Here is a 13,453-nt window from a genome sequence, read left to right as displayed (position 1 = left end):
ATTTATTTTTATAAAAATGGTGTTTTTAAACTACAAGAAGCCATTTTTAATTCATACATGGTCCACTTGATATAACCCTGAAAGACAGAACTTGACCTCAGTCTTAAATATATAAAACCCTTTCAAAAAACAGAATTACTATTTCACATGTTCATACTTGAACCTAATCTTTATGAGTACTGACAACTATATTTAAACATAAAAAAATACTACTTACACACCAATATTTTCTACTATTCCTATCTGGGTAGACAAAAGGAGTTGGGCTCTTGAGTGACAAGCGTCGGCCCGTACCGACCGACGGCACGTGAATTAAGGCAAGGCAAGGCAAGGCAAATTTATTTGTATAGCACATTTCAATACAGAGACAATGCAAAGTGCTTTACATGATTAAAATATAGGAAAATAAAACAGAATAAAAGCACATCATCGTGATACTAAACCCACTTTAGCCCAAAACAAATAGTGAGGACCGAAAAAAGGAGTTCACTCTACATGAAAGTCCTCACTTTACTAGTAAAATGCACAAAAAATGTCTCACTCAGCTTCAAATCCAAACACACACACACACTGAAGTCTGTATTTCTAACCATATTAGAATTATGTGTTGACAGCTCTTAATTTTAGAAACTGCATTTCTGCCTGACCCAAACACTTACCCTAACCCTAATCGATGACCAGTATATTCCCAGTTTAATCAAAACTTCATTCACCCTACACATCTAAACCAAGCCCTTAACCCAAAAAGAGGTTCACTGCACTGATACCGGGCTTTTGGTCCCCATTAGCCTTCGGTAGGTCAGGTATATGTACTGGAAATGGTTAGGTTTAGGGTAAGGCCAGAGAAAGGGTTAAAAATGAATGGAAGTCTATGGAAGTCCTCACTGTGTATTCCAAACAAGGAAGTGTGTGTGTGTGTGTGTGTGTGTGTGTGTGTGTGTGTGTGTGTGTGTGTGTGTGTGTTTTATGGTCCCCAGTGACTCCACCAGCAACAGTTCGAGCAAGCTAAAGATGCTGCAAGATGAAATTTGCATGCAATTAAGGATTAAATGTCAGCCTGTGTGGATATTTTGTGCATGCGTTGCGCGCTGCATTGTGTGTGGGTGAGCATGTAAGTAATTGCACTTGTCACGCTGTGTTGCTGTAAAACTGTTTACGGAGCTGCACGGTGGGAACTCGCCTCCGTTTTGGGAATATTATGCAACCCTGCTTGATGTAAACATTTACATTTCAGCTTAAAGACTTTCTGTTTTGGGTCAGGCTGCAGGGGGGGGGGGGGGGGGGGGCACGCAAGTCCTCGTCTGCAAACCCGATTAGCAGAAAGCCAAGTGTGTGAGATGAAAGCTATAAAAATGAAATGTGCATGTGTGTGAGGGATCGCCCACCTTGTCACAGACGACTGGCTGACAGGTGTTTGTGCGACATTTCGACTGACCCCGGTGGCACACACATGTGGTGCAGGCGTCCTTCTGCCACTGCTCCCCATGCTGCAGAGACACACAGATGCATATTCAGATCACTTCAAACTGCAAAACAAAGTGTGACAGCAAAGATTATTCAAATCCGGGGAGCTTTCTTCTTTTGAGGGGGGGACACAGAGGGGCGTCCAGGCAGTGAGAACGCTGTTCAAACACTGTCGACACCTAAATGTCAAAGAAATACTGTCTCTTTTATAGACAAAAAAAACATTTCATTAATAAATCCACATCCTATCTGCTTTGCTTTTTGTCATGTTTTAGGGACTAAAGTCACAACAGATGCAAAAATGTTTAGACGTGAAGGAAACAACAGACTTTTTAAATAAAAAAAAGGAATAACTAGACTATTTGTCCATCAACTTTGCTTATCAACAATTCACTCATGGAGGTAACAGGTCCAGGAGTCAAATCTAGATAACTTATCTCTACTGAGACTATCTCCAGATCCTTCTGAGGATGTACATCACCCCTCCAGTGAGTTCTTTGTCTGCTGCACTGCAAAAAGGGAATTGAAAGCAAGTCAAATTTTCATGAAATGTGTGTATTTTTCCGTGATTTGAGCAGCTAAATAAGGCTATTGGCCAATGGAATGAGTATTTTTACCCCACAAATAAAATAATTAGATATCTTGCACTTGAAATAAGATGATGGAGATAAATTATTCTTATTTTAAGTGCAAAAATCGTATTCCATTGGCAAATAGTCTTATTTAGCTGCTCAAATCAAGGAAAAATACACTAATTTCAAGAAAATTTTACTTACTTTTAGTTCTCTTTTGCAGTGTCAGCGTCTCTTCCTGTTAGGGCATCCAGATTTGTCAGTTTACCTCAGACGTGGATGTTTCAGCTGCTGTTTAGTTGACGTCTAAACCCAGATAAGCTTTATAGTTAAAAACTAATTGAGTTAGTCCCTAAAACTATGCAATCGTGACTAGAAACCTTCAGGATTACAGAGCCCTGCAAAAGTTTTAACATCTCTTTAACTTTTTCACCTTTTGCCAGATAAACCCCAACCATAAGCGTCAGTCTTTAGACATACAACAGAGTAGCGGACGGTTATTAAAGGAAAGTATGATGAGAAATATTTCCCAAAAGCTTTTAATATCTGAAAAATGTGCATTTGTGTTCTGCTTCCCTAAATAAAACCCAATGTGACCAACAGCCTTTATAGTGCACCTGTGTGTAATTTAATGAGTTGATCTGCAGCTGCTCTGGCCTCTTGGACATCTCCATAAAATATGAGATGCAAGCATGAAATAAATGAACATGGAGATTTTTTTTTATTATTAATGATTATTTACTCAATCATTAATTTCCGTCCATGCACTAGCAGCACATCATGAAATTATCTCAATCTCTCTGATATTATATTATACAAATCAAAATCACTGCTATACATGTGTAGGATCAGATCTTAGAGACTTATTTAGCAGCAAGCAGTTTAAATTATTTCTTGATGTACTGTAGTACATAAAATAAAAAGCTATATACTATATATATTTGTGTATGATTTTATCAAAGTTAATTAGATTTCCCTATTTGATTACTAGACTGCGTGATAAACTGAGCCATTAAAATACACAGACACGTTTAATTGCCCAACAAATCCATTTCCAATTTTATTCAAACTATTAGCCTTCTATGGTGGGAATATAATTAAAAAGTTGCTCTAACGAGGAAAAAAAAAAGAAAAAAGAATGAAGAGATAGAATGGAGCATTAAGGAGGCGAGGGAAAGGAAGAGGAGAGTAAGAGTTTAAAATTTATGTCAACCAATTTTAATATTGTCAGTAACCAATATTTGCTGATCACACAACGTCATCACAACGCAGATCCGGGAAACAAGCTCCGCCCCCTTCAGAGTTCAGAGAACACGCGTTCTTTTTTTAAAACTTGCAGTTTTGGTAAAAAGTTGGTTGAATAAAGGGTTGAGTTTGAATTCAATGTTTGTGTGTCTGTATCCATAAATTGGTCATTAAGCAACAGCATAAAATGACCAGAGCTGCACTTAAAATATGTTTGGAATTTGTTGATAATTATCGGTATTAATCAATATGATTTCTATTTTATCGATATGCTGTTTTTCTATATCGTCCAGCCCTAAAACTCAATATGCGATACTAATATTGCTGTCATGGCCAGTAACATTTATCTACAAATAACATATACACCTGTACTGTATATTGTACATATTTCCTTATCCTTTTGACTTCGAGGGGGAAAAAAACATTAATATGGGCCCAGTTTTACTTATGGGGCAAATATGGCACCTTAAAAAATGACTAACATCGTTCAATACCAGATAAATTGTTCATCCCTAAAAAAAAAAAAAAAAAAATCCAAGCAAAGCAGAGCTTTCTCTGTCAAAACGAAGACGTGTTATCACACAACACAGTCTCTGTGTTTTGTTCCTGAAACTGCAGTTTCTGCTTCATTTATTCTCCCAGTGCACGTTGCCCCAGACTGCCTCCATGTCTGCAGATCTGCAAGTGTCAAATTTAAAATCTGGTTCAGATTGGGGTCACCGTCACACAGAAGTCACACTTTATTCCTACCTAATTTCTCTTTAAAGTTAAACGACTGAATTAAATACTGACCCAAGGCTTGGAGAATGCTAATTATTTCAGTATTTAAGACATCAAAACCCAGTGAAGCTCTTTGAACATCAATCACCTCTGAGTGATTTATGACGTTCCAGGAGGACTTAAACTTACATTTTTCAGACCGTTTCACTCTCCCCCCGAACAAACTGATCAAAAGAGCTCAGAAAAATCATCTATACTCAACCTGAAAGTTGCTTTAACATTCAGTAACGTGCTCTACATTTAAGCACTCTCACTGTGAGTAATTACGGAGCTAAGCTGATCTGACTTAACGATCCGTATTTCACAAGTCAGGACAAACAAAATGCACAAATACAAGTCTTACAACATTGTTTATCAGAATTTAATTAGAAAGGTAATGAATCTCTCTGTTTTTTTGGAAATAAGCAACACAATTTTCCTTTATAGCAGAACGTGGTAGGAAGAAATAAGAGGTTACTTGTAAGAACATTATAGGAGATAGTCAGGGGTGTCCAACATGCGGTGCAGGGGCCATTTGCAGCCCTTAGGAAGATTTTTTTGGGGGCCCTCAAACTCCAATTCAAGAGTGGCAGAAATGTGGCTCACGAATACAAGGAGTTCATGCAGATGGACACGTTTTCTAATTTTTATTTAAATCTTAAACTAGAAAATCTATTTTTATAAGTGATGCATCTTTTTTTCTTATTTTTCTTTTGCTTTTACAGTAATGGTATACAAAGTATTACAAAGTATGGCCACTTCAAACACCGTGCATTTTTGACAACAGACCCATATCCTGAAATTAGGAAACTTTATTCCTTTCTTTTAGCAGGACAAATGTATTAGAACCTTTTCATATTTCAGATATACAGGCACATCTCAACAAATAAGAAATTATTGAAAAATCCATTTATTTCAGTAAGTCAATTCACAAAGTGAGACGCCTTGTATAGATTACATGAAGGCCGACGTTATCATTAGTTATTTTCTGCTACTTCTGATGTTTTTCACAAACAGTTAATGAAAACGTGACATAAAAGATTAGAATATTACATCCGGCAGATAAAAGCAAACCTTTTAATGCAGAATTGTGGGCTTGATAAGAAATATGTTTTGCCACCTGTACAATGATTTATGCAAACATTTGAAAATAAGTAGAGCACTTTCCTTCATTAAAATATTGCATGTTTTCTAGAATGAATGAAATTATTTTAAGAATTTAATTTGGGGAAAAAAATACAACTATTAGCTGCCCGAGTATTTTGAATTCACGGTTTTAGTTTGGCAGGCAAGAAGATTTGATGCGACTGATTTAGATGTTTTTATTTAGATTCTCGCAGATTTTCATGTTTCAATATTTGGGTATCATAATAAGATAAAAACCAAGCTAGAATATACTTTTTTTTTTGGTCTGAGAATCTTCTGTAACTCTGTATTTGGCTGATATCAATGAAATATCCATGATCCTGCAGATCCTTTAGGTAAATAATTCCCTCTCCCAGAGATTACACCCTGATTCTCACAGCCTAGAGTGGCTGCATCCAAGCGTTAGACGGAGTGAGACACAGGATGTGATCAAAGTGAGGGATCAGCTTCAGCGCTGCACTGAAAACACAGCAGGAGGAAACAAACAGCCGAGCAGAACGAGTGAAGAGGACAGATGTAAGCTGCTTTTAAAACAAAGTGAGGCTCAGAGAGAAAGCGCCTACCTGGTACTGTGTTCCAGCAGAGAGACACGGGTTGGACATACACTGAGGACAGCAGCGGCCCGGCTGGATCACCAGGTTCTCATGCTGAAGGAGGAGAAAAACAGCCAGATCAGGTACAGTGGTGGTAAAAGGTAAAAAAAAAAAATAGCTTCCTTCAGCTCAGTAATCACCGGACACGTTACACTGCAAAAAGGGAACTTAAAGTAAGTACAATTTTCTTTAAATGAGTGTATTGTTCTTTCCAAAAAAAAGTAAAAAACAAAGCAACTAGACTTGTTTTCCATAGTTGAAGACGTTTCGCTTCCTCTCCCAGAAGCTTTCTCAATTCAAAAAGTCTGGAGTAATGTGCAGTACCAGGCTTTATACTACTGCCCAACAAAGGCCTTGTAAGGCCGAATTGAGAAAGCTTCCTGGAGAGGAAGCGAAACGTCTTCAACTACGGAAAACAAGTCCAGTTGCTTTGTTTTTTACTTTTTTTGGAATGACCATGACCTGGATGACTGAGAACCTTCACCAGAGTATATTGTTCCTGTATTTGAACAGCTAAATAAGACCATTTGCCAATGGAATGAGTATTTTTACCCCTATAAAAAGGTAATTAGATATGCTGCACTTAAAATAAGATGATGGAGATGAATTTTTTTTTTATTTTAAGTGCAAAAATCCTATTCCATTGGCAAATAGTCTTATTTAGCTGCTCAAATCAAGGAAAAATACACAAATTTTAAGAAAATTTTACTTATTTTGAGTTCCCTTTTTGCAGTGCAGCTTCTGAAAAGGCCACGACTGGAACCCAGGACAGCCACATCGAGAAGTGGGTAATATTTCTCTCTGTCGATTGATGCCCCCCCCCCAAAAGAATAGTCGGAAATGGCCATGGTTCCCCTTCCAGTGTGCTAACAAACAACCGTATGTTTAAGAATAGCCGTCTGTTAATCAGAGAAAATCCCACAATGCTCACTGAAATAACTGGAAACTGACAAAAGTATTAATAAAAAGAAAATCACTGAAAATTAACCACATTGCTTTTCAATTATGGTTCAACAGAATACATTTTTAAAATAAACTTATGCAACAGGCCTGGTCAGAAACTATGGTACCTGTAACTTAATATTTTGTTGTTTTGATAAAAGTAAATAGTTTTATGAGCTGTGGATTCAGGGAATGTATTAAGATTCATAAATTATTTAATAAAGTTCATTTGTAGATCCAAACAAGTTTATATATTGAGAAATAAATATGTTATATTGAACATTTTGGAGATGTTATTAATAAACTAGGGCTGGGCATCGATTAAAATATTTAATCGCGATTAATCGCCCTGATTAATCGCGATTAATCGCGATTAATCGCATTGTATTTACAAACTCCAAGAATGAATTCAAAAGTAGGGTAAAGAGCACTTTTATTTTAATGTTCTGCTGCCATATGAACAAATGTGTTGTAACATTTGTAGCACTTATTTTATACTGGATATTTTCAACCCATCTATTGAATTTAGTGCACTAGTTGATCTTTTCTTCATAAGAGAACAGCAAGCACTGCAGCCAAAATATGGCCTTTTTTGACCTGCTGTATATTAGCCAGTCCCTAAGCTTGATGTATCATGAAACTGTTGACCTTTTGGGTTTTGTGGTTTTTATTTTATTATTACAATTAAATAATAATAATAATAATAATAATAATAATGTTATGTTCAGTGTTTCTTCGCTAATCCACCTCTTATATATTTCAATTCTTATGTAATTTTGTCTGTGTTGTGTGCACCTGCCTGTTGCTTTAATCCTATAAATTTCCCCGTCGTGGGATAAAAAAAGGATTAGCTAATGTTATCTTATCTTAAATAACACTTTTTAATATATGTACTGGGTTCTTTCAAGGTCTTAATTACATGTTATGTGTGGGCTCCAGTAACATCCATCCATCCATCCATCCATCCACTGATCTACCTGGATGTTCCCTGGAGGACTGAAACGCCTGAGTCAGAGACGTCTGTGGGTCTGTCGGGGCAGTGAGAGAAGTTTCGTCTCCTCTCTCCGTTTCTGGGGCTCGACGTTTTCATGTTTTTTCACGTGCTTAGATAAATTTGTTGTGTTTCCACTGAAATGAACCGGCTTTTTACAAAACATACAGCTTGATTTCATTTACGGTATTAAAATAAAGCCAAACGGTGCTACTTCCCCGTTCATGTTTTTTCGCTACTGCGGTCTCTCTCAGCTGTTTGTGTGTTAAGTTTGTGTGAGAGCTGAGTGCGCGGGCCAGGCTGAGCCTGCGTGCTGATTGGCTGGCGCCGCTGAGCCATGTACGAGAGGGGAGGGGGAGCGAGAGAGTGCTGCCGTGACAGCACGCTGCAGTCAGCGCGCGTGCTGACTGACACTGACTGAAAGCATGATGTGAGCAACATGCGTTAATGCGCGATAAAATAAATATCGCCGTTAATAGTCTAATGAATTAACGCAAAATTAACGCGTTAACTTGCCCAGCCCTATAATAAACTAATATTCATTACTACATAAACACACAAAAGTACCAAAAATAGCTAATATCATAATATGCTAATTAGAGGACACATCTCAATTTAACATGTCCCGATGGTCAACATATGTTCAATCTTTTCTAGGGGTACCATCGTTTTTGTCCAGGCCAGTTTCACTAGTTTGTTTCTTAAATTAATCTGTTCAACCAAAATTGAAGAGCAATTTCTGACTTTCATTGGTTAATTTTCAGTAAAGTTATATTTCTTACTTTTGTCAGTTTCAAGTTACCTCAGTGACAATAGTGAGATTTCATTTGATTAACAGAGGGGTACCAACGGGTTTGTCCATGCCTGTAATTAAAGGAATTTAATCTGCAGTTTTTCTTCTTTAGTCCGCTGGAAGCAACATTTATATGTTTTTTTTTTGTTTACCGATTATTCTCTCTGTCATTACTTTTAGCTCTCCTCTAATCTGTGTCGTGAAATTTGGGATTTATGCACCATTCCTCTCCTGAATCCATACAATTCAGCTGAGGAGAACAGACACAAAGCCTGTGCGGCCTTGAACATGGGAAAACAAAAAGATGAAAGTATGCTGGGGGTGAAACTCACGGGTCTGCAGGCCACTTGCTGACACTCCACCACTGAACACTGGGCTTTCCCGCTGCTGCAGACGCATCGGGAACACATGCCGGGCTCCCACTCCTCACCGTCCCTGTAGACCACCCCCTGCCAGGAGCAGGACTCTGACACACAACAAATAAACTCAATGAGCAAACAGCAAAGATGGCCGTCGGGTAATAAGACGACCATTTAAGCATTGCTTGCCTGAGAGATCGCTGATTTAGAGTCAGGACATAAAGAGAATTAACCAATTAGCAGCTAAACAGTGAGATAAATCATTGTCGCTCCAAGACATCGTTAGAGATCTAATATTGAAGTTCCAGCATGGATCTGCCGCTCTGTGTGCATCACAGTGATTGAGTTAGTTCAGACATTTGGGGTTCGGGAATATTAAAGCACTGTTTAGTAAATTTCCCTTAATGATCCCTGTGTTTTATAAAAGTCATTTTGTCCCATAAAGTCAGTGAAATTAAAAATCACTGGAATATCAAGACAACATCCGTCTCAGATGGGATTCCGGTTTTCCATGTCTGCATAAATAAATAAATAAATAAATAAATAAATAAATTTTGTTTTGGCTGGAGGCTCAAACTTCACATTTTCTAGATTTTGTTGTGTATTTTCACCAGAGCACATTGTCATAAACACGGTCCGGTAAAACTAAAATACAAAACTAGCCATGCAATTATGGTAAGGATAAAGTTTTCCGACCATTTGTTAATTCTATTGTTTTTATGTATAAGTGATATCATCACCACCGGGTGTTTAAATTATTTAGGTTTACCATTAACTGTAACATAACTCAGAAAGCGAAACTCATAGTATACACAGAACGATATATTCCAATAATTTACTTCTGTTGGGTTTGATGAAGGCTGATGAAAAAACAGAACTCTGTTACTCAGACAGTTTCCATATAACATCAGACAAATAAACTTATTTTAATGCAGACATGTGGGCCTACTGGCCTTCATGTACAGTATCTGCACTCAGTGCCTGGTTGGGGCTCCTTTTCCATGAATTACTGCATCAATGCAGTGCGACATGGAGGCAATCAGTCTGTGGGTCTGCTGGGGTGTTCAGGAAGCCAAGGTGCATCATGACTGCAGCCAGGGCCGGATTATCCATAAGGCCCAGGGGCACCAACCATGGGGGGGGGGGGGGGCACCACATGACACATGCTTTAAAAATATATTTTTCATAAATTGTTATATTATTTACTTGAAATTGTTGAAAGGCCATGCATTATTCGTTTTGTGAACACTGATGACACAATAATAATAAATGATAAATAAATCAAGATTTTTTTTGATTTCGACATTTTAAAATGAGATATTTGAATATTGCTCACTGCTCATATGCCTACATGTAGTTGTGTAAGTTAGTAAATAGTAAATTACATTACAGAAATCCCCTTGATTAACTCTGATGTTTTTGACTGGAGGACAGCACGGGTAAGGGGGGGGGGGGGGGGCTTTGAGGTATAGTGCCCAGGGGCACCACATTGTCTTAATACGGGCCTGACTGCAGCGATGGCTGTGGTGTTGCTCATCTATGGAGTTCAGGTCAGGCCAGCTTGCTGACCAAGCACAATGATGCCAATACTATCCTTAAATAATTAAAAAATGTACAGATATTTCCTTCTATTGTCCCACAGACAGGAAATTCGTCTCTTCGTTTAACCCATTCCTTGGTGAGGAGTTGTACCGGCAACACTGAATGGCGCACAGTGTCTTGCACTCTGTATTAAACTCTTTATATGCAGGGTGGTCTGAAGCAGCCCTCACCTCCATTACCGCCACACTTTGGGCAGCACTCCCCCGTTGGGATGAACGGGTTCTGGTCACCCGGACAGGTGAGATCCGGGCAGGGCCGAGTGTGGCAGGACACGCTGCCTCTGGAGCAAAAACACACCGAACAGGGCGAGGGACTCCACTGGCTGCCGTGCTGTGGGAAGCAAACAAATACAGAAAAAGAAGAAAGAGAAAAAAAACGAGAATTACAATGAGAAACACAACCTGAGGGAGGAACAAGTCACGAGGAAGAAGAGGCAGTTAGATGAAAAAGACTCTCTGAGGATCCCGAAAGCCTGAGTGACAGTGGAGAAAACAGTCCCTGGGTGGGTAGGATGGGTGAAGAGCGGCTAAAAGAGATCATAAAAAGCCATACTTATTTTTAAAGTAATAAGGAAGCACATTCATATTCTAAAAAAAGAAAAAAAAAAACTATTTCAGTATTTCAGTTTGAGTGCGTGAACATCAGCAACTTAAGCTCAATGGTAAATTGAACCATTAGCTTAGAGCTAACTTTGAAGTTGTCGGTAAAAACTCCCATGAGGTCCTTTTAACAAACAACATTTAATGTATACATGCACCTGAGGCTGATATGTCCTGGTATAAGCCATAAATAAAGTTTCATTTAATTCAATTTATTTTTATAAACAAGAGAGCTGGAGAAAGGCACCAGCACCCCTCGAAACCCCAACAGGGATAAGGGAGATGGATGGATGGATATATAAACAAGAGGTAAACATTATCAGGATAGAAATTATCAAAAAAAAAACTTCCAATGCAATAGGAACGGATAAGAGTACAAAGCAAGATAAAACTAGTATTAGCATGTTAAATTACGGATTCCAGGAGCCTGAAACTACAAACTCTGCCACCCAATCTGCAGATTGAATCCGCTTTGACAGGGACAGAGCTTCATACATGCCATCCACAAGTTATTCATTACTTTTTAGATGCTGTATATCTACCTATTCTTTTTAAGTTAATTTGAGGCCTGTTACCTTTCATAATTTAAATCTAAAACGAAGGAGAAACAACGAAAAGGACAACTTAGAGGATACAATATTTTGTGACGCTAAAGGAAAAGGAAAGGTACCCTACAGCCAGAGATAGGAGTAGTAAAGGCTCAAAAGAAGACACAAGATCTAAAAAAGCAGAGAAATATAGATTAAAGCAAAGCATGAACATGGAAAGTGTAGCTGTCTAATTTCAATTTGAACTGAGGAGTCTTCACATCTCAACTGCCCTGAGCTAAAAGAAGATTATTCTAGCTTTTGGCTAACGGTGAAATAGTTAACAAGACTTTTCCTAGACTTCCTTTTAGTATAAAAATCCTGACTTATAATCTTCAGGCAGACTTACACTCTAATAAACCTTACATTTAATTATTTATATGACTGATTAAACTATGGTGTAGACAGTGGATTGAATCCACAAGTTAATTTCATGTAGGCTACACTATAAATTTTATATCAATGTGAGGAAGCTGTATAGCCTACCTGTCCTTTACCATTTGAAATACATAAATACAAGAAATAAATACACAAAATTTAAATATTAATATAAAATTGTCAACATGGGCAACAGGGGTAAAGTCTAAAAAAAAAGCAACACAAAAAGTGTTAAAAACTACAAATACAGATTAAAATAAGATGTGAATATAAATGCTGATTTGAAAACCAAAAAGTAACTGATTTTAGTTTATGCAACAGGAACATCAGCTGAAAATAATTTTTGACATTTATGTTTATTGCTTAGCCATAAAAGCTATGTATGCTAATCTTTAGCTTTTGGCTAGTGGTAAATTTGTTGACGCTTCAACCAGATTTCCTTTGTACATACTGGATGGATGGGATACCCAAGGCTGACATACATTGGCATAAACCATACATTTTATTCTGTTCCATGATTGACATAACTATCTGTTGACGTATCAATATCAGATAATCATCAATCAAGGAAAAAAAAAAGTTTTTTATCTTTATTTCTCAAGGCAAAAAGCTAACTATGCTAACAGTTAGCATTGAGCTAACAGTAAACTTCTTGATGCTCTTCCCAGATTTCCTTTAGGCCTACATTCTAAAATTCTTGGGTGTACATACCCGAGGCATACATTGACACAAACCAATATTATATTTATAACACAATGATAATATTAAGAGTATTAAGGTATTAAAATAGAGATGTTTGAACATGGAGAGGCACGTTTCAAAACAGCTAATTTAACTTTGAACAACAAGAAATCAGCTAAAGACAGTTTTGCCGGCTTGGTTCCATTGAGTCTAACAGTCGCTGTGAACATCTTGACCATCAACTAAAACTTAATTTTACTACAAAGTTATATACACCCTTAGTTAAATACACAGTTAAAATCGAACATCTGCATTACACAATTAGAAGACATTATTTTTTTCTCTCTCTGACATTAAACTAGAATTAACCTTTACTGTTTTAAGTCAGTTAGGATTACCAACATTATTTCTATTCACTAAATGCTAGAAAATTGAGAGGGAAATATACCAGTTAACAGTTTCCAAAACCTTGGGCTGCTTGATGGTGCCATGGCTTTGTAAATTTTAATAGACATTTAATCAGCAAATGGAAAATCAAAAGAAAATAGCCAAGATATCAGCAACTGACATCCACAAGTCTGGTTCATTGGTTCATTTATGGGTGCAGTGTTCAGATACCTGAAGGTGCCACATTCATCTGTACATAAGTATGCCCAGCCATAATGCTGTTCAGGAAGGAGACCGTTTCTGTGTCCCAGAAAATATATGTTGGTACAAAATGTAGAAATCAGTCCCAAAACAA

The 13,453-nt window shown here is 37.5% G+C and overlaps 1 protein-coding gene across 1 annotated transcript in view; it reads right to left on the bottom strand.

Annotated features, from left to right (window-relative positions):
• The window catches only part of fras1 (Fraser extracellular matrix complex subunit 1), a gene marked incomplete in the record, with an annotated part of 388,110 nt that overhangs the window by 270,256 nt on the left and 104,401 nt on the right, over positions 1–13,453 (bottom strand). The window contains 4 exon segments of the mRNA XM_036144334.1: positions 1,386–1,487; positions 5,750–5,833; positions 8,838–8,971; positions 10,637–10,796. Coding sequence (XP_036000227.1) covers positions 1,386–1,487; positions 5,750–5,833; positions 8,838–8,971; positions 10,637–10,796 — 480 coding nt within the window.

The sequence above is a fragment of the Fundulus heteroclitus genome, chromosome 12 (assembly GCF_011125445.2).
Source record: "Fundulus heteroclitus isolate FHET01 chromosome 12, MU-UCD_Fhet_4.1, whole genome shotgun sequence".
In the NCBI taxonomy this organism is placed as follows: domain Eukaryota; kingdom Metazoa; phylum Chordata; class Actinopteri; order Cyprinodontiformes; family Fundulidae; genus Fundulus; species Fundulus heteroclitus.
The sequence above is the reverse complement of the archived record's forward strand: the minus strand, read 5'-3'. Positions and strand labels throughout refer to the sequence as shown.